At 43.9% G+C, this 21,949-nt stretch overlaps 1 protein-coding gene across 2 annotated transcripts in view; it reads left to right on the plus strand.

Annotated features, from left to right (window-relative positions):
• rgs3a (regulator of G protein signaling 3a) overlaps window positions 1-21,949 on the plus strand; it is a 201,497-nt gene that overhangs the window by 53,635 nt on the left and 125,913 nt on the right. Inside the window, exons 1-2 of one of the 2 annotated variants that reach the window (XM_078549780.1) lie at window positions 13,798-14,070; window positions 19,787-19,827. Coding sequence is in view for 1 of the 2 variants with exons in the window: in XM_078549779.1 (XP_078405905.1) it covers window positions 19,787-19,827 (41 nt within the window). In the remaining variant the exon portion in view is untranslated. Of the gene's footprint in view, window positions 1-13,797; window positions 14,071-19,786; window positions 19,828-21,949 lie in introns of those variants that run through there. The other variant, XM_078549779.1, reaches the window with a different exon arrangement.

Below are 21,949 nucleotides of genomic sequence, written 5' to 3' on the forward strand. Positions count from 1 at the left end.
AAAGGTTTTTCCATTCCGAGTATTTATCAAATTCTCTTTTGAAACCTGATTCAATGCCCTTTCAGGTAGTGCATTTCAGGTCACAACATCTTAGAATGTTAACAAAATGTCTCCTTTGGTTTTTTTGCCAATCATATTAAACCTGTATCTTCTGTAAACCAACCTTTCTGCCACTGTTCTGCTTCTGTAGAACCATAGAACACTACAGCACAGAAAACAGGCCATTCGGCCCTTCTAGTCTGTGCCGAAATATTATTCCGCTAGTCCCATTGACCTGCACCTAGTCCATAACCCTCCAGACCTCTCCCATCCATGTATCTATCTAATTTATTCTTAAAACAAGAGTGAGCCCGCATTTACCACGTCAGATGTTAGCTCGTTCCACACTCTCACCACTCCCTGAGTGAAGAAGTTCCCCCTAATGTTCCCCCTAAACCTTTCCCCTTTCACCCTAAAGCCATGTCCTCTCGTGTTTATTTCTCCTAATCTAAGTGGAAAGAGCCTACTCGCATTTACTCTGTCTATACCCCTCACAATTTTGTAAACTTGTATCAAATCTCCCCTCATTCTTCTACGTTCCAAGGAATAAAGTCCTAACCTGTTTAATCTTTTCCTGTAACTCAACTCCTTAAGACCCGGCAACATCCTAGTAAATCTTCTCTGCACTCTCTCAATCTTACTGATATCCTTCCTGTAGTTAGGCGACCAGAACTGCACACGATACTCCAAAGTTGGCCTCACCAATGTCTTATACAACCTCACCATAACATCCCAACTCCTATACTCAATACTTTGATTTATGAAGGCCAGTATGCCAAAAGCTTTCTTTACAACCTTGTCTACCTGTGATGCCACTTTCAGGGAATTATGTATCTGAACTCCCAGATCCCTTTGTTCCTCCGCACTCCTTAGTGCCCTACCATTTACTGTGTATGTCCTACCTTGGTTTGACCTTCCAAAATGTAACACCTCACACTTTTCCGCATTAAATTCCATCTGCCATTTTCTGGCCCATTTTTCCAGTTGGTCCAGATCTCTCTGCAAGCTTTGAAAGCCTTCCTCGCTGTCCACAACGCCTCCAATCTTAGTGTCATCAGCAAGCTTGCTGACCCAATTCACCACATTATCATCCAAATCATTGATACAGACAACAAACAACAATGGTCCCAGTACAGATCCCTGAGGCACACCACTAGTCACAGACCTCCAGTCTGAGAAGCAATCATCCGCTACCACTCTCTGTTTTCTCCCACACAGCCAATTTCGAATCCAGTTTACAACCTCTCCATGGATACCAAGTGTCTGAACCTTCTGAACTAACCTCCCATGTGGTACCTTGTTAAAGGCCTTACTAAAGTCCATGTAGAGAACATCCACAGCCTTTCCTTCATCTACTTTCTTGGTAACCACCTCGAAAAATGCTACAAGGTTCGTTAAACACGACCTACCACGCACAAAGCCATGCTGACCTTCAGCCCTTGGCTGTCCAAATAATTATATATCAGATCTCTCAGAACACCTTCCAATCATTTACCTACTACTGACGTCAGGCTCACTGGCCTGTAATTACCTGGTTTACTTTTGGAGCCTTTTTTAAACAACGGAACAACATGAGCTACCCTCCAATCCTCCGGCATCTCACCTCACCGTATTTTATCAAAATCAAGATTTTGAGCACCTCTATCAAATCTATCCTTCCACACCTTCAGGAGATCAGCCCCAGCTCCTCTTGTCTCCCCACAGAATAGAAATCCCTTATCCCTGGTACCAATCTCTTCCTCTTAGCTCTCTCTCCTTCTTTCAGAAGTTCCTCAAAAGCTACCTCTTTCACCAAGCCTGTGGTTATCTGAACTAATATCTCTTTATCTAGCTTGAGTCAAATTTAGTTTCATAATATCCCAGTGAATAGGCTTCAAAATACACAGAGGCAATGGGCAATTCACCCTCGAAGCATCGAAAGCAGCCTGTGGATATCTTGGGATTTTCCCTACTTTTACCAGCCAGAGCTTTCTCATATGCCCTCTTTGCTTTCCTAATTGCTTTCTTAAGCTCCACCCTGCACTTTCTGTACTCCACTAATGTCTCCGCTGATTTGCTCCCCTTGTACCTGCTAAAAGCCTCTCTTTTCCTTCTCATCGTATCCTGAATATCACTGGTCATTCATGGTTCTCTGGGCTTGTTACTCCTTCCTATCACCCTAGAGGGAACATGTTGAGCCTGTACCCTCCCCGTTTCCTTTTTGAACGGGGGCCCCCCACTATTTCTCTGTAGATTTCCCCACAAGTAACTGTTCCCAGCCTACTTTGGCCAGATCCTGCCTCACTTTACTAAAATCCGCTCTCCCCCCAATCCAAAACATTTGATTGGAGAAGTAGGGAGCAAGCACATCAGTGAGATGCTGCTCCTCCAGTCACAGGTTTTGTCTCTCCCATGCTGCTATTCCAGCTTCTCTAATACAGGTTTCCTCCCTCTCTCTCTCTGGCTACCCCACCACAGACAATCTGTGATTGGAAGAGCAGCAAGAGCAGAAAGGAGTGAACCTGTGATTGGAGAATTGGAGCAGCAGCATGGGAGAGACAGGAGAATTAAAACAAAAAACAATTTACGTGAAGTGAAGAGAGAGAGTGCCACAAAGAAAATGGTGTTTCTTTCTATATGTGGTCTGTGTGTTTTCTATGTGAAGTGTGTGTATTTTCTTATCCCCAGGAGTGATTATCCCAATTTAAATAATTTTTTAGACTAAATAATAAGGACAAGGGATCAAATTTAGGAAGATGTGGTAAATCAAAGTGTAAAGATAAGGCAAGAGAGAAAGTTACTAATATGGAAAAGGATAGACTGTGTTAGGAAGGGACAGAAGGCTGAAGGTTACAAAACTAATAAAAGTACAGAACTAAAGGCACTGTATCTGAATGCACGTAGCATTCAAAACAAAAAGGATGAACTGATAATACAAATTGGAATAAATAAGTACGATCTGATAGCCATTACAGAGACATGGCTGCAGGATGACATAGATTGGGACTTGAATATTGAAGGATTCATAACACCTAGGAAGGACAGAAAGGTAGGAAAAGGTGGAGAGGTGGCTTTGTTAATTAATGATGGATTTAGCACAATAAAGGGGAATGACCTAAGTTCAGGAAACCAGGATGTAGAAGGGCAAAACAAAAACAAAAATACCTGGAAAAACTCAGCAGGTCTGGCAGCATCTGCGGAGAGGAGCACAGTTAATGATTCGAGCCCGAATGACCCTTCAACAGAGCTAAGTAAAAATAGAGGAGAGGTGAAATATAAGCTGGTTTAAGGAGGGGAGGATGGGACAAGAAGAGCTGGATAGAGGGCCAGTGATAGGTGGAGATAACCAAAAGATGTCACAGACAAAAGGTCAAAGAGGTGTTGAAGGTGGTGATATTATCTAAGGAATGTGCTAATTAAGGGTAGAAAGCAGGACAAGCAAGGTACAGATAGCCCTAGTGGGGGTGGGGTGGGATGAAGGAATCAAAAAAGGCTAAAAGGTAGAGATAAAACAATGGATGGAAATACATTTAAAAATAATGGTGGGAAAAGAAAATCTATGTAAATTATTGGGGGAAAAAAACGGTGGGGGAAAATCGGAAAGGGGGTGGGGATGGAGGAGAGAGTTCATGATATAAAATTGTTGAACTCAATATTCAGTCCGGAAGGCTGTAAAGTGCCTAGTCGGAAGATGAGGTGCTGTTCCTCCAGTTTGCGTTGAGCTTCACTGGAACAATGCAGCAAGCCAAGGACGGACATGTGGGCATGAGAGCAGGGTGGAGTGTTGAAATGGCAAGCGACAGGGAGGTCTGGGTCATGCTTGTGGACAGACCGAAAGTGTTCTGCAAAGCGGTCACCCAGTCTGCGTTTGGTCTCTCCAATGTAGAGGAAACCGCATTGGGAGCAACGAATGCAGTAGACTAAGTTGAGGGAAGTGCAAGTGAAATGCTGCTTCACTTGAAGGAGTGTTTGGGCCCTTGGACGGTTAGGAGAGGAGAAGTAAAGGGGCAGGTGTTGCATCTTCTGCGGTTGCATGGGAAGGTGCCGTGGGAGGGGGTTGAGGTGTAGGGGGTGATAGAGGAGTGGACCAGGGTGTCCCGGAGGGAACGATCCCTGCGGAATGCCGCCGAGGGGTATGAAGGGAAGATGTTTGGTGGTGGCATCATGCTGGAGTTAGCGGAAATGGCAGAGGATGATCCTTTGAATGCGGAGGCTGGTGGGGTGATAAGTGAGGACAAGGGGGACCCTATCATGTTTCTATGAGGGAGAGGAAGGTGTGAGGGCGGATGCGCGGGAGATGCCCGGACACAGTTGAGGACCCTGTCAACCACCGTGGATGGAAAACCTCGGTTAAGGAAGAAGGAGGACATGTCAGAGGAACTGTTTTTGAAGGTAGCATCATCAGAACAGATGCGACGGAGGCGAAGGAACTGAGAGAATGGGATGGAGTCCTTACAGGCAGCGGGGTGTGAGGAGCTGTAGTCGAGGTGGCTGTGGGAGTCGGTAGGCTTGTAATGGATATTGGTGGACAGTCTATCACCAGAAATTGAGACAGAGGTGTCAAGGAAGGGAAGAGAAGTGTCAGAGATGGACCATGTCAAAATGATGGAGGGGTGGAAATTGGAAGCAAAATTAATAAATTTTTCCAGGTCCAGACGAGAGCTTGAAGCAGCACCGAAGTAATCATCGATGTACCGGAGAAAGAGTTGTGGGAGGGGGTCGGAGTAGGACTGGAACAAGGAATGTTCCACATACCCCATAAAGAGACAGGCATAGCTGGGGCCCATGTGGGTACCCATAACCACACCTTTTATTTGGAGGAAGTGAGAGGCGTTTAAGGAGAAATTGTTAAGTGTGAGAACAAGTTCAGACAGACGAAGGAGAGTAGTGGTGGATGGGGATTTTTCGGGCCTCTGTTCAAGGAAGAAGCGGAGAGCCATCAGACCATCACCGCCACATGTCCGTCCTTGGCCTGCTGCATTGCTCCAGTGAAGCTCAACGCAAACTGGAGGAACAGCACCTCATCTTCCGACTAGGCACTTTACAGCCTCCCGGACTGAATATTGAGTTCAACAATTTTAGATCATGAACTCTCTCCTCCATCCCCACCCTCTTTCCGATTTTCCCCCTCCTTTTTGTTTTTTCCAATAATTTATATAGATTTTTCTTTTCCCACCTATTTCCATTATTTTTAAATGTATTTCCATCCATTGTTTTATCTCTACCTTTTAGCCTTTTTCGATTTCTTCACCCCACCCCACTCCCACTAGGGCTATCTGTACCTTGCTTGTCCTGCTTTCTACCCTTAATTAGCACATTCCTTTAGATAATATCACCACCTTCAACACCTCTTTGACCTTTTGTCTGTGACATCTTTTGGTTATCTCCACCTATCACTGGCCCTCTATCCAGCTCTACTTGCCCCCCCCTGCCCCCAAAGCAGCTTATATTTCACCCCTTTTCTATTTTTCCTTAGTTCTGTTGAAGAGTCATACGGACTCGAAACGTTAACTGTGTTCCTCTCCGCAGATGCTGCCAGACCTGCTGAGTTTTTCCAGGTATTTTTGTTTTTGTTTTGGATTTCCACCATCCGCAGTTTTTTGCTTTTATCTAGGATGTAGAAGGGGTTTGGGTAGAGATGCAAAATGATAAAGGCAAGAAGTCACTTGTGGGAGTGGTGTACAGCCTCCTAACAGTAACCGCATGGTAGGACAGGATTTAAAGAAATTAATAATGTGAGCTTGTCAGAAGGATACAGTGATAATCATGGGGGATTTTAATCTACAAATAGACTGGAAAAATCAGATGCGCAAAGGTAGCCTAGATGAGTTCATAGAATGTTTTTGTGATAGTTTTTTAGCACAGCATGTTGTGGCACCAACCGTAGAGCAGACTATACAAGACCTGGTATTGTGCAACAAGATAGGATTAATTAATGACCTCTTAGTAAAGGCGCCCCTAGGTAGCAGTGATCATAATATGATTGAATTTTACATTCAGTTTGAGGGAGAGAAGAGTTGGTCTAAGACTAATATTTTAAACTTAAATAAGGGCAATTATGAGGTCATAAAAGTAGAGCTAGCTAAAGCGAACTGGCAAATTAGGTTAAGGGATAGGTCAATAGAGATGCCGTGGCAGACATTTAAGGGGATATTTCAGAATACACAGAATAAATACATTCCAATGAAAAAGAAAAGTTCCAAGGGGAGAACCCACCATCTGTGGTTAACTAAAAAAGCTAAAGATAGTATCAAACTTAAAGAAAAAGCATGTAATTGCACAAAGGTGTGTCGCAGGTCAGGAGATTGGACAGAATATAAAAAGCAGCAAGGAATGACTGAAAGATCAATGCGGAGGGAAAAATTAGAGTACAAGAGAAAGCTATCTAGAGATATAAAGACAGATAGTAAGAGTTTCTATAGCTATTTAAAAAAGAAACTTCAACAAAGTGAGCTTTGGTCCTATAGAAAGTGAGTCTGGGGAGTTAATAATGGAAAAATAAAGAGAAGGTAGATGAATTGAACAGGTATATTGCATCGGTCTTCAGTATAGAAGATACAAGTAACATCCCAGAAATAGCTGTAAATCAGGAAATCAAAGGGAGGGAGGAACTCAAGACAATTACAATTGCCAGGGAAGTGGCACTAAGCAAATTGTTGGAGCTGTGGGCTGACAAGCCCCTGGGTCCTAATGGACTTCATTCTAGGGTCTTAAAGTAAGTGGCTAGTGGGATAGTTGATAATTTTCCAAAATTCCCTAGATTTGGAGAAGGTTCCATTAGATTGGAAAATAACGAATGCAACTACTTTATTCAAAAAGCGGGGTCGGGAGATACAAAAAGCAGGAAACTACAGGCCAATTAGCTTAACGCCTGTCATATGGAAAATGTTAGAAGCTATTCTATTAGAAGGAATTTGTTAAGGTGCCTACATCAAAGGTTATTGCGGACCATAGAAGCCCATGGTGTAGCGGTAACATGTTGGTATGGACAGATGATTGGCTGGTTACCAGGAAGCAGAGAGTAGGCATAAATGGGTCACTTCCTGGTTGGCAAGATATAATGATGGTGTGCCACATGGATCAGTGCTGGGACCTCAACCTTTTACAATTTATATAAATGACTTTGAAGAAGGGACCAAAGGTATGGTTGCTAAATTTGCCGATGACACAAAGATAGGTAGGAAAGTAAGATGGGAGGAGGACATAAGGAGGCTACAAAAAGATATAGATAGGTTATGTAAGTGGGCAAAGATCTGGCAAATGGAGTATAATGTGGGAAAATGTGAAATTGTCCATTTTGGCAGGAAGAATGGAAAAGCAGCTTATTATCTAAATGGTGAGAGATTGCAGAGCTCTGAGATTCAGAGGGATCTGGGTGTCCTAGTACATGAATCACAAAAGGTTAGTATGCAGGTACAGCAGGTAATTAGGAAAGCTAATAGAATGTTATCTTTTATTGTTACGGGAATTGAATACAAAGGTAGGGAGATTATGCTTCAGTTTACAGGACATTGGTGAGACCCCATCTGGATTACTGTGTACAGTATTGGCCTCCTTATTTAAGGAAGGATGTAAATGTGTTGGGAGAAGTTCAGAGAAGGTCTATAGACTAATACCTGGAATGGGTAGATTGGTTTATGAAGAAAGGTTGGACAAGCTAGATTCATATCCGCTGGAATTTAGATGAGTAAGAAGTGACTTGATTGAAACATATAAGATCCTGAGGGGTCTTGACAGGGTGGATGTGGAAAGGATGTTTCCTCTTGTGGGAGAATCTAGAACTTGGAGTCACTGTTTCAAAATAAAGGGTCTCCCATTTAAGTCCAAGATGAAGAGAATATTTTTCTCTGAGGGCTGAGGGTCTTTGAAACTCTTGCTCAAAGTGGAGTCTTTGAATATTTTTAAGGCAGAGATAGATTCTTGATAAGCGAGGAGGTGAAAGGTTATCGGGGGTAGTTGGGAACGTGCAATTGAAGTTACAGTCAGATCAGTCATGATCTTATTGAATGGTGGAGCAGGCTCAAGGGGTTAAGTGGGCTCCTCCTGCTCCTAATTTGTATGTTTGTATTCCAGCAACAAGATATTTTATGAATTTTAATATAAAGAAGGTTGTTTATTATCCCATGCTTGCCCAGAGATTTAAGAATATGGCATCTCACTCACTCACCTCGCACATCGATGGGGATGAGGGCAAGGAGGACCTTGGAAGGCGAGGATAACTGTGATGAGGCCATCGCACTGGCCAGACGAGGCAGGCGTGCTCAGGAGGCCCTCGTTGCTGCTGGGTCCATGGAGGATGATGACGACATGCAGTGAGGAGACCCCATAGATCCTCATATTGCATCTGTGAACGTTTGACTCCAGTCTGGCTGATGGCAGCGCACATACCCTCTGTGATAAGGCTCCTGTCATGGAGACACAGTGGATGCCCATAGTCCCTACATTCCAGGAGGATGATGATGACATGCAGTGGGGACACTCCATAGATCCTCACATAGTTTATGTGACTATCTAACTCCTGTCTGGCTGATAGCAGATCGCTTGTGCTCTGTGAACAGGGTCATATCGTGGAGATGCAGCGGGGAAACTTTAGCTTCACCTGATCCTATGGCATCCTTCGTGAGCTGAACCCTTCAGGACCAGACTGTCACTGGACACTGAGGCTGATGAGATGGAGGCCAGCTGCACCTCAAAGGTGCTGAGAGCACACGGAGAGAATGACGGACTCTGTCCCGGGCCGGTGGCACATTCTGGTAGCAATGATTAGCCTCATCAAGGTACAGGCATGACTGATGTGTCCAGTGACTGGGTAGGTGCACTATCAGTGCTGGGAAGGCTGCACAAAGCACAGGGAAGAGGCCCTGGACTGAGACACCTGCTTTTATCTTGTGCAGGGACCAAGGTTTCACATCTGAGTGACACGAACACTGACCATCAGAACAAGGAGCCACAGGCAGGGAGAGATTCTTGGGAGTTTATTTACAATAGTGAACATTATTTACAACAGGCTGTGCAACTACATCTTCTTAACCTTCCTAACCCTGCCACTACATCTTGGTGCTCCCCGACATCAACAGTGAGGTGGGGGCAGCCTGCTGACTGCTATGCCCTGTCTGTGATGACCTTGACGGGCGTTCACTGGAGGGCCATGGTCTGCTTTCAAGTTCCTGCTGTGCACCAGTGGCACCTTCCTCGCCCTGTGGAGCTGGAGCTGCAGGGGTCTCAGGAAGAGGGGATTCCGATGGGCCGGACACTCCTGGAGTCACCTGGGTGGATGGCTTCAGGATGTGCACCTGCTAATTCTCTTCCCTACAGGTGCCCAAAGGCCTTTGACTGACTTCTTGAGGAAAAGAGGAAGCTAGAGTGAGATTGAGCTGCCCCTTTCGCATTGACACTGTTGGAGACCAACTATGGCGTCATTGATGGAGTTCAGCCCGCACAGCAGTGCAGCACTGATGTCCTAGACCAAGGTCTCCATGGTGACTGCCATCCTACCAGTGTTGACCTCTATGCATTGGCATGCCGCGCTATCACCTCAGTATGAAGGTGCATGGACTCCTCCATCGTGACTTGCCATCTGAGGAGTGCAGCGGACATCCCTTCCTAATGTTCCCAAAGTTGTCTTTGCAGCTCCAGCAACTGTGATATGACCAAGTACAGAGGCTCCTCATCTGACTCAGACTCAGCAGATTTCTGGTCTCCAGCCGTCCTCCGAGTGCCGGATACCTGGGAAGCCCCTGCCGCTGACTGTTGTGGGTCAGGCAGTGCAATGTGCTCACCAGGTTGTGACCCCAAGGCTACTGTACAGCTGGGTTCCACCAAGGTGTGTGCCTCTGCATGGTGTAGGGTGTGGGTGAGCGCTGTGATGGGTCTTCAATGAGAGTGTCATCAGATTCTTTTTCTGAGATTTCTTAAGGGATCGGGTCGAGGACCTGGATCGTGGACCCCCTCGGTTGCTTCCCAGATGTGCCTGTAAAAGCTGGGAGAGATACTTAGGGCATGGCAGAGGACTGCAGAACAGGAGAAATGACTCTCAGCATGGTTGTCTGATGGATGTTGCACTGCTGGATCCTCACTGTCAGCCCAGGAATGGTTCAGATCGTTGCCGGCCAGCTGGATGACTCTATTTTCAAAGTCCGTGAGGACCTTGATTTCAGGCATTCCTCCACCAGTCTGCGACCTCTCCCTCTTGTAGTGTGCCAGCTTGTCCTGCATGAATACAAATAGAAAGAGTATAAGTAGGATGCCTGCCAGGCCATATAACAAAGATGCATGTATGTGGATAGTGAGTGGTGCCATGGATGGGATAAGGACTTGATCCGGAGGGCAAATGAAGGTGTGTGTGAGAGAGAGTTGAATGGCGATGTCCCTTGAACTGGCCATGAATATTTGATGGGTATGTGAATGTTCGAGTTGAGAGCAATGAGAAGAGTGACTTACCCTGAAGGAATGGAGGAGATCATTCATCCTCTTTCGGCACTAGGTGGCTGTCTCCTTTTGCAGGGGGTTGGCACTGACCACTGCTGCCACTGCCTTCCATGCTGGATTGGTGACCTTGCTTGCTGGTCTTTGCCCAGCATAGGGGTAGAGGACTTTGTGGTGAGTCTCCACTACATCCACTAGGCATTCGAAGGAGGTGTCTCTAAATATCGAGGCAGCATGTTTCCTCTCTTTGGCAGCCAGCAGCTTCCTTTGAAGAGTGCTAGCTCTGTGCATGCATTTAAACATGATGCCTGGTTTACTGAAGGCCTGAGGTGACGGTGGGGCAGGCGAATCAGAGGCCATCCTGCCAGTGACCCGGTGTGTTTGCTGGGAATTCATAATAAGTGAGATGGGAATGGGTTGATGTGGTGTGAAAACACACCATTGCGGTTGGTGGGTAAAATGTCCTTTTTTGTGTCTGCTGCCGCACTGAGTCCAAGTTGGGGACAATTCCACCCAGTGTCTTTGTATCTGAATGACCCATTCAATTTGAAATTGACATTTTGGATTAGTTTCAGGGAAATAGCATTGAATCAACATCAGTCTGGAAAATTCCGTTTTGTTCCCTCTCGAGACAGGGAAGTGGTTCAATCCACAAGAGAAGTAAAGATGATCCTTGGGCAGGGATCTTTTTGAGCCTTTTGTGTTTGTTTAAAATATAAAGTATTGACTGAGAGTTTGTAATATACTAGAACACGACAAAAGAAAGAGACGGAAACAGTTCTCTTCATACCGGAGCTCAGAACTTGGGACTCAATGAATAGTTGACATGATTTTTTTCTTCCCTTTACTTTTAAAAATCCTCTTCGAGTGTTTTTTTATTGAGGAGGTGAGGGTGCTGTTTCTGGTTGGTGCTGGGAAGGATGCACTGAAATGAGTTTTTCCTTAAAATTATTTATAAATAAATCACCCCTTCCCCATCCATACCCCTCTCCCAGTTACAACAGCCCTTGTTTTTCAATATAAAAGAAAAAGAGAATTGGGATCCTGGCAACGCCTTTGCAGATCTGGAGGAGAGAGTAAGGCCAAGATGGTGGTAGATCCAGCGCATATAAAGTGGCTCCGGCTATGACGGTTGGAAGGAGAGGGGGGAAAAAAAAGAACTGAGGAACGAGGAGGGTATTGGGGGGAGAAATAGGCTTTTCAGGCAAGGGAGAGAGAGCGAGAAGGGATGGGCAAAAGGCAACATTGCTCACTTTCACACTTACAGCTTATTTTATTTATGTATGTGATTTCCCAGCACTAAAATTAATATATCTTTAACTTTATTTCTAAAACCCTCTCCCTGGGCTTGACTTTCAAGCTCACAAACTACTGTTAGAACAGCGATAACCAAACAAAAATGAAACATGCTATATCCTTTCCATTGGCTTTCTTCCTCTTTTATTTTGTCTAATAAACTATGTTGTGAGTAATGCTGAAGTAGAGAGATCTGGAGTATAGAAAGGGAAAATAGTGCGGGGGAAATCCAGTTTTACTTTCTTCCTCTTGGGTTTTCCTTTAAATGCTTCTTTTGTGTCTGTTTGTAGAGAAGCTTCTTTTGGCTGTCAGTGTGCATGTGTTTCTTTCTTTAAAATAACTTTTGTTTTGTAGAACAGTTCGGAATCTAGTCAATCTAGAAGAGCTTGATCTTCCGGACCTTGAGTTTGCTTTAATATCAGCTGCTGGAGGAGGACAATGAGGTGGGGGTGGGTGGTGAATGAAGGAAAGTTGTTTAATTTTTATTGGATTCTTGGCTGCCTGCCCAGCATCAAGTCTCGTTTCTTTAATATCCTTTAATGGAGGCGTAGAGCATGTTTGCAAATTCCTGTTTTGAGAACAGTTTGTTCACAATAAATCTTTAGATCTGCTTTACCTTTAAGGAATCCTTGAAACCCAAAATGTAGCGCCCGAAAATCAAAAGGGAGCCCTTGAGAAGATATTTTGACCCCTGTCTGTGAAGTGCCTTTGGGATATTTTACTACATTAAAGTCACTATACAAATGCAAGTTGTTGTTGTAAACCTCTTCTGCACGCTAAGACCTGCCATCTTTACTAAAATATGTTGTCCAGAATAGAACACAATATCCCAGTTGAGGCCTAGCCGTGTTCACTCACTGTGAAATAAAACAGAACATGCGCTCAGATCAGGCATCATCTCATCAAATGTTTGCTTGTTCCACTTTTGAGGAGATTAAGTATATGTGTAAAATACACAACTATCTGGTTCATATCACAGGGGAATAGATAGTCTTGTTTTATGTCATGCTAGTGATACCATTTAACTTAACTTAATGGGTTAGAATATGGAAGACCACGCCTATAACAGACTCTTATATTCCCAGCCTTTTTCATTGATCTTCACGCTTCAAATAGAGAACATGCTGTAATTATTTTCTGTCTTATTCAGGAGTGTCTTTTTGAGGGCCCATTTCATAATTAATCTGAAAATGATAGTTCTACACATTATCCTCTCTTACTGTTTTGTGCCTGAATTGGTGTTGGGGATAACTGACATGTCATTCTAGGATGGACATTGTGGGTGAAGTGTATGTCATGCAGCTGCATTCCTTAACATTAAAAGAAACATCCTAAAGGGAATAAGTCCTAAGTTATTTCCTTGCTATTATCCTGGTGATGTGTTAGAGAAATGTTGGCTTATTGCATGAAAATCCTTCACAATATTTTTATGAGTTGTAATTCAGGTTAATTTTAGGAAACTTCCATTATTGCATTTCATTTATGGTTGGAATAAAAAATAAAATGGCTTGAAATTGTGTTCAAATGTGCAAGAAAGGAGTCCCACTGAAATACCAAGAAAGTTGTGAGCCCCTTCTACAGTATTTTACAATTTTATTCAGTGCTTCAGTGGGATTTTAGTTTCTTTAAATAAAAAGAGCCTTTTAATTTATGGAAAGCAAAATTATATTTCATTTCAAATAATGTTTGCCGATGAAATGCTTTAAAATACATTAGAATTCATCTTCACAGGCCAAATTTATCCTGTGAGAATTTTAAATAACTGACTGTTTATTATCTTTTGCCCTTTCTTTTCACCTTGCATCAGGGTCTTGCACTTTCTGAGGATTTGGTGATAAGATGCAGAATAATTTAATTAGTCATGTTTTTGCAAAGAAAGGCTTGAATGCAATGTAAATTTATTGAACTACCTCATGTTGTTTATTCTTGTTTAACAACCTAGATGCATTGATGTATATTTTAAAACATTCTTCAGCCAATCCCAGTGACTCCTTCAAAATTCTATACAAGAAAGCATTTTTTTTTTCAAATGATATCCTCCCTCTGCACATTTCCTGTGGTTACCTTCAGTTTTGCAACAACTGCCAGTTGTGTATTGAGGTTTATATGTGGTGCAGTACCAGCCTCCACTTTGTAAGTGCTTTTTACAGCGAAACTGCGACATGGGTTAGACAGTGAGATGAAGTAAGTGAGTTAAATTTGGTCGGTAATGCGCTCCTCATTCACAAAGGAACCAGCACTGCAGTGTTCACTGTCTTTGACTAAACCCCTCGGGATACTAGATGGTGGAGGAAAGATGAATATGAACAACATCGATCCAATACCAACCAGGTATTTTTAAACTTGATTTATTGTTGTACTTCCTATGTTATATATACTGCAGGTTGGAAGGCTTTCTTTTATACATGTTCACTTTTTAGCCACTATCCAATGTTGGGGCAGCCAGCATATCAGTGAAAAAGATCAGGCTGAAGCATTTGCAGCCATATTCAGCCAGAATTGCCGAATGGATGATCCATCTCAGCCTCCTCTTGAGGTCCTTAGAATTTGATTCACTCCATGTGATACCAAGGAAGACTGAAGGCACTGGGTACAGCAATACAGCAAAGGCAATGGGACCTGACAACATCCCAGCTGTAGTACTTTAGACTTGTGCTCCAGAACTGACTGCTTGTTCCAGTACATCTACAACACTAGCCATCTATCCAACAATGTGGGAATATGCCAAGGTATATCCTGTTCTCAAGAAGCAGACCAACTCCAGTCCAGCCAGTCACCACCCCATCAGTCTGTGCTCAATCATCAGAAAAGTGATGGAAGGTGCCATTGACAGTGCTATAATGCAGCACTTACCCAAATAACGTGTTCACTGATATTCAGTTTGGGTTCTGCCAAGGTCACTTGGCTCCAGACCTCATTGTAGCCTTGGTCCAAACATGGGCAAAAGAGTTGAATTTGAGAGATGAGGTGAGAGTGACTGCCCTTGACATCAAGGCTGTAGTGTGGCATCAAGGAGCCCTAGCAAAAAAGGAAGTCAGTGGGAACCAGAGAAAAACTCTGCTGGCTGGAGTCATGCCTAGCACAAAGAAAGGTGGCAGTTGTTGGAGGCCAATCATCTCGGCCCCAGGAGTTCCACAGAGTAGTGTCGTAAGCCCACACATCTTCAGCTGCTTCATCAATGACCTTCTAGCCAATATATGGTCAGATGATACTCCGTGATGATTTTACAATGTTCAGTACCATTCATAATTCTTCACATCCGTGCTCAAGTGCAGCAAGACCTGAGCAACGTTTGGTTTGGGCTGATAAGTAACGATCATGTTCACACCCCATGCATTGACCATTTCCAACAAGAAAGAATCCAACCATCTTCCCTTGACGTTCAGTGACATTACTATCAGTGAATCCCCCACCATCAACACCCTGGGGGTAAATGGCTGGGACAGACATCATCCCTATCTGTCCCTATCTCACAATTGCTATTTTGGCTCCCGTGCGGTCTTAAATTGATGGAGTAGTTGCATGAATTTGGAAGAAGAGCTTAAAAATGCTAAGTATTGGCTTTTCCACCCAGGGGGCAGCTTCTCAGTGTTTCACAGCAAAAAGCAACTATTTTTTATTATCAACCAATCAGATCATTTGGATGGTGGCACTTGCATTCTTCAGAACCAGATAGGTTGGAACCAAGAGGACACACTTCCACTTTCTCCCATTGTTTTGTTGGAACTAAGTTAAGATGGTGATTAACAGAAATATACATTCTGTGGGGGAGAAGACCTTTAACAGCTTGTTTATATTTGGGGACAAATGCTAAATTATCAGCTGTGATAATTGGGGGTTACAGCTATGATTATTTAGTGTTTGCCCCCCCTAAAGAATTATGTATAACCTAAAAGTAACTTACTCAGTTCGCACTGGCTACTGTTGGCTACTGTTTTGTGTAAAACTTTAATACTGGTTGCAACTGCTTTTTGGCCATAAGATGGGATGTGAATGTGGTCAAATGCTTTATTTGACAACTCTTACTTTCCTTGTGAATTTGCCAAGTTTTCAAACTAAAGTAGGGAAAGGAGCTGGAGTAATTGTGTATTACTTCATTACATTGTTACAAGGCGCATGTCCCCATGGAAATAAATCTTGTGCCTATAGTAAGTACCCTGTATACTGCAAAAAGTGAACTTTTAAGTTTATACAAGTCTGTGTTAAAAGCACTAAGAAAAAAGCTTTCAATTTGAGACTTTAAGTGTTGCTTACCTCTAGATTAAAAGTTACTTTCACATGGTATAATCACTAAGTGTATGGTCTCCATATGGAGTATTCCATGGCAACACCCACATTGTCTGAACTGAATATGTCTGCCCAGTCTGGGAATGCCAAGAATTGGATCCCATCCTCAACGCTGCTTGCAGAGCTATTACAGGCTTCTTGGAGCCTACTAAGGCAGGTGACCCTCGTCATCCTCTCTTCCAGAAAGCACTAACATGAAGAGACACAAGTCATGAGGTAGCATCTTGTATAGTTGCGAGACTGTAAGCCTCCAAGCTGCCACCCTGCTGAAGCACACGTTATCTAATGATCCAGAGGAATCCCTCCCATCTAGAGCCAGTGAAACATAGCCCACCTGGCTGTGTCTCAATTGCCTCAGGACTGGTGTCGGTTGCTGCACAAGTGGGGATATAGCCAAACAAATTCTATTTGTTTCTATTTCCAAACAGTGGAGATGCAAACTGTATGGTGAAATATGCTCTCTACTACCAGAGCCATGCAGCCCTGAAAATCTCAGAGTCTTCAACCCTCGAACCAGAGTGAAACAGTAGGCAGGAAAGGTGTAGTGCCATGATGAGAAAGAAAGCCTGACCTGAAAGTTAATGAAATATCAGAAGTCGTTTAAGAGCATTGAGATGGGCTGATAAGTGGCAAGTAACATTCGTGCCACACAAGTACCAAGGAAATGACTATCTCCAACAAGAGAAAATCCAACCATCTCCCCTTAACATTCAATGGCATTACCATTGCTGAATCCCCCACTATCAACATCCTGGGGGTTACCATTGACCAGAAACTGAACTGGACTAGCCATATAAATACTGTGGCTACAAGAGCAGGTCAGAGGCTGGAATTCTGCAATGAGTAACTCACCTCCTGACTCCCCAAAGCCTGTCCACCATCTACACGGCACAAGTCAAGAGTGGGAAGGAATACTGCACATTTGCCTGGATGAGTGCAGCTCCAACAGCACTCAAGCTTGACAACATCCAGGACAAAGCAGCTCGCTTTGATTGATACCCCATCCACTACCTTCAACATTCATTCCCTCCATTACCGATATGTAGTGGCAGCAGTGTTTAACATCTACAAAATGCACTGCAGCAACTCGCCAAAGCTCCTTAGACAGCACCTTCCAAACCTGCGACCTCTGTCGCCTAGAAGAACAAGGGTAGCTGATGCCATGGGAATGCCACCACCTGCAAGTTCCCCTTCATGCCACACACCATCCTGACTTGGAACTATATCGCCGATCCTTCACTGCCACTGGGTCAAAATCCTGGAACTCCCTCCCTAACAGCACTGTGGGTGTACCTACACCATATGGACTGCAGCAGTTCAAGAAGGCAGCTCACCACCACCTTCTCAAGGGCAACTAGGGATAGGCAATAGCCAGCAACACACACATCCTGTAAAAGAATTTAAAAAAAGATTAAAATAGATTTCTAGTTTTTGAGGATCTTAAAATGTAAGCAGCATTTGTTTAGTATATAGAATGTTTCATGCTCCATGGTGGATTTTGTTGCACCACCAACACTCACATGAAAGTTAAATTAGCTGAAAATAGAAAATATTGTTTGCAAGTTCTGTTGTAGTTTAGCTCGATTGGCATCCTGCCCCTTGCTCAAAAACTTACCTGTTCAAACACAACTAAAGACTTGAGTGCACAATCTGGATGGAGTGAGAGGTGGGACCTGGCTGCCATGAATATTAGGCTGGGAATCAGTTTGAACCCAAAAATGGAGTTTGAAAACACAGTTGTTGGTGGACAGGGGAGACATGACTGAGGCACATTATATTGCATAGGCTTTACATTACAAAATGTATGCCAAATACTTGAACATTAACTTGACGGATGATGACACCCTAATAAATGTCGACTTATAAAGCATGGTTAAAAAATTACGGCACAGTAGCCAAGATTCCTACCCTCAGTATGGAAGCAACTGGGCACAAAAACTTGTGCTGCTGTTGGACATTTTGGTTTACCTCACCATCTTGGCCCCAGGCCATTTTCCCAGAGATGAGATTGGAGGGTGGAAGTGGTAGGTAGCCAACTTATTTAAGTTATTGGTCTATTAAGAAACTTCCCATGATGGTTACCTGTTAGCTGTGGCCATTTAATAATTTAAAAGTTTTTAAAGTTGCTGTGAGGACATTTCAAGATGGAGCATCTTCTTCTCTAACCTGAAAGGGCAGGCTGCAGCTCTTTCCAGGCTGGAGGGCCTCCGATTGGCCCTCCAGCTTTGAGAGTCCAAACTTTGGCCACTTATTGGCCAATTCGTGGAAAATCATTGCTGGTTGACAGCGGCAGGATCCCCATTTGACCACTCGCCAGGGACCCAACCCAAAGTCATCCACAATAAGCTTGATGTTGGCAGGACGTGTACATCGTACCTAGGACGTATAATATACTACCAGCTGAGCCCCAAAGCATTGCAACGGGTGGACTGGAGGTTTTGAAAGAACAGTGGTGTCAGTTATGCCAAGTAGAATTGTCAGGGACACATTTATCAAGGAACATTGGAAGGTGAGAGCATTCTGCTATTCTTGGAACATTGTGAAGGCAGATCAAAGAGTCTGGGAGCATTGGGACAGCTCGAAGATTAGGGAACACTGGAATTGAGACACTCGAGCATAGGTCACAGTAATTTGTCTGACAGTACTTGGTACTTGGTCAAGATGTTTATGAACACTTAGAGCAGCTTTAGGATGTGGGGAAGAGAGGAGATGATTAGGGAGGAGGAGCGTATGGGGAGTCATGGAGCCCAGCAGGACAGAGAACAGTAAGATAAAAGCAAAAAACTGCGGATGCTGGAAATCCAAAACAAAAACAGAAATAGCTGGAAAAACTCAGCAGGTCTGGCAGCATCGGCGGAGAGGAACACAGTTAACGTTTTGAGTCCGAATGACCCTTCAACAGAACTAAGTAAAAATAGAAGAGAGGTGAAATATAAGCTGGTTTAAGGGGGGGTGGGAGAAGTAGAGCCAGTGATAGGTGGAGATAACCAAAAGATGTCACAGACAAAAGGACAAAGATGTGTTGAAGGTGGTGATATTATCTAAGGAATGTGCTAATTAAGGTAGAAAGCAGGACAAGCAAGGTACAGATAGCCCTAGTGGGGGTGGGGTGGGGGGAAGGAATCGAAAAAGGCTAAAAGGTAGAGATAAAACAATGGATGGAAATACATTTAAAAATAATGGAAATAGGTGGGAAAAGAAAAACCTATATAAATTATTGGAAAAAAAAGCGGGGGGATTGGACCGCAAGCATGACCCAGACCGCCCTGTCGCTTGCCATTTCAACACTCCACCCTGCTATCATGCCCACATGTCCGTCCTTGGCCTGCTGCATTGTTCCAGTGAAACTCAACGCAAACTGGAGGAACAGCACCTCATCTTCCGACTAGGCGCTTTACAGCCTTCCGGACAGAGAACAGAATTGGTAGCAATAAAATCAACACATTGTGATCAAGGTTAGGTTAGGGGACTTTTCTCAAGGAAAAGTTTAGGTATTCAGGGTGTTGGATTGATATTTTCATTCCAAATTCCCAGGGCATAGTTAAGGCACTTGTGAATTTAATTGGCCCTGTTCCTTTCTTTGGCTTAGTCACTCCTGTGATAGGATATTGTTTCCTAGTTAAATGGGGAAGTAGATACGTTGTTCTCTCGTCATGCCTCTTATATTTTTATAAACCTTGATATGTGTGCAATTTTATGAAAACCATATAATTTGTTACTTCAATTTAAAAAAAAACTAATATGCAAATTGGTTTAACAGGTGCAGCAGAAGACCTGCAGTTCTGCATCACATATGCTGAGGTATGTGTTTACATACTTTTCATATTATAGAAGTTTATCTTAATGTTAACAACTTGCAAGATTTGTTTTTATTTTTTATTCTTTTATTAGCCAATGTGACAAACAAAAGCTTTTTCAGACAACCTAATGCTCCTTTGAAGAGTCTTGGGATGTTTTATTACTTTTAAAGATGTTATATAAATATACATTGTTGTGTTAATGTCCTGTAGTTTCGATTTTTAAAAAAAAATGTGGATTAGGTATCTTCAGTAGAGGGTTGATTTTCAAAATAGCCCTAGTCATATGTATGTTGCTCTTCTGTGAGGGTTTTACAGATTCAGTGATAGAATGCTAGGACTATCCCCTCTGTAGTACTTAGGTTTAAGTCCACCTCAGACTGAAGGTATGATCATTTCTATCCTTCCACTGTAGGGTAGTAAGTGAAATAAATTTGGCAAGGTTGAAACTGATTATGACTGGGTGTATGCTTCACGAAACTGCCTCTGATATACGAAGAATTGTCACAAAGCTAATAACTGCTAAAAGGAAAATCAAGCTTAATTAAAATGGAATATAGAATGGTCACAGTAACACAGCAGAGGCTTCGTCTAAGGTTGGGGTTAGACGACATTGTTAAGAAATATGTGGGCAGATTATCCTCCAACAGATTCACCACCTGGCTACTGAGTGCATGGTGATCATCCTAGGTGCAAAAAGTGAACATAAATGGCATTGGCAGTTTCTTGTTGAATAAATTGCTTTTGAAGTCATGTTTTCCTGTCATAATGCACTATGTCATATTGTAGCATTAATGACAATCATAGAGTAATTGACCTGTTTGTAGTGTAACATCCTGTATAAACAGGGCGGCATTTAAAGTTTTTCAATATCTGCCGACCATGGGTAAGATTTCCCGCTTTCATCGCATGTTCATAAGAACAGGAGCAGGAGTAGACAATACAGCCTGATCTCCTTTCCCTGCCCCACTGCCCCATGTTTAAGATTCCCCAATCAGGGGAAACAATCACTCAGCTGGATTTTCATCATGTAGGCGGGAAACAGGAGCTGGGTCTGTTTCTGTGTCAGAAACGCCTCTGGTGCAAAACTGACTGAAGTTTAGATTTTCATGGGGATGAAGCCTTTGTTGAAATGGAGACGGGTTTTTTGTCCAATTGGGGAAGTGGCACTAGGTGAATTGATAGTTCGGAGAAGCAGTGCAGATATGTTGGGCAGAATGGCCTCCTTCTGTGCTGTAGCAATTCTGTGATTCAATTACAGCTGGGGGGGTAGGAACAGGTGCGGGTCAGATGAAGAGTGGGACTCATTTAGACACCCACGGCAGCTGGTTGCCCTGAGGGAGCGATCTGCGGTTTGTGTCAAAGACTTCCGCTGCATCACAGGGAAGTGAGATGTCCCGGGAGGGCCAGGGGCCTGGCACCCATGAGGGAAAGGAGGGAGGTGGTCTTCCTGGAGGGTGGCAGAAGGAGGTCACTCCATCATGCAGCAGGGGCACCTCTCTGTTAAAGTCTCATCATCTTCTGCCTTCAATCCTTCCTCCACTCTTAACTTCTGCGCTTGTTCCCCCCTGATGAGCTGTCCCCTTCCATGACCTCATTGTCCTCAAGCTCCAACCCTCTCTGGGGGAAAGTGCAGCAGTGCCTCACAGTGACTGAGACTCTTGCAAGGAGGGTATTGGAGGGCACCACTTGACTGGTCCAGGCACCAGAGCCTAGTGTACTTTGGAGCCTGCAGCGCCCATCAGTTGTAAATGTGGTGTGTTGTCCAACCTTGGCGAGGAGAGCATCAGTTGCCTTGGTGACGCACTGGCGTGCAGTCGCCTTGGTGACGCACTGGCGTGCAGTCGCCTTGGTGACGCACTGGCGTGCAGTCGCCTTGGTGACGCACTGGCGTGCAGTCGCCTTGGTGACGCACTGGCGTGCAGTCGCCTTGGTGACGCACTGGCGTGCAGTCGCCTTGGTGACGCACTGGCGTGCAGTCGCCTGAGAGGTGTGCAGAGCTCCTCAGCTGAGCCTTGAAAGGATCCAGCAACAAAGAAATTCAAGGCCACAGTGGCGCAGGGTGTGAGGTCTGTATGGATAAGGGCACAGATGTCTGTGACCATCTGCCTAGAGAGTTACAGTCT

Source organism: Cetorhinus maximus, chromosome 10, assembly GCF_964194155.1.
Source record: "Cetorhinus maximus chromosome 10, sCetMax3.hap1.1, whole genome shotgun sequence".
In the NCBI taxonomy this organism is placed as follows: domain Eukaryota; kingdom Metazoa; phylum Chordata; class Chondrichthyes; order Lamniformes; family Cetorhinidae; genus Cetorhinus; species Cetorhinus maximus.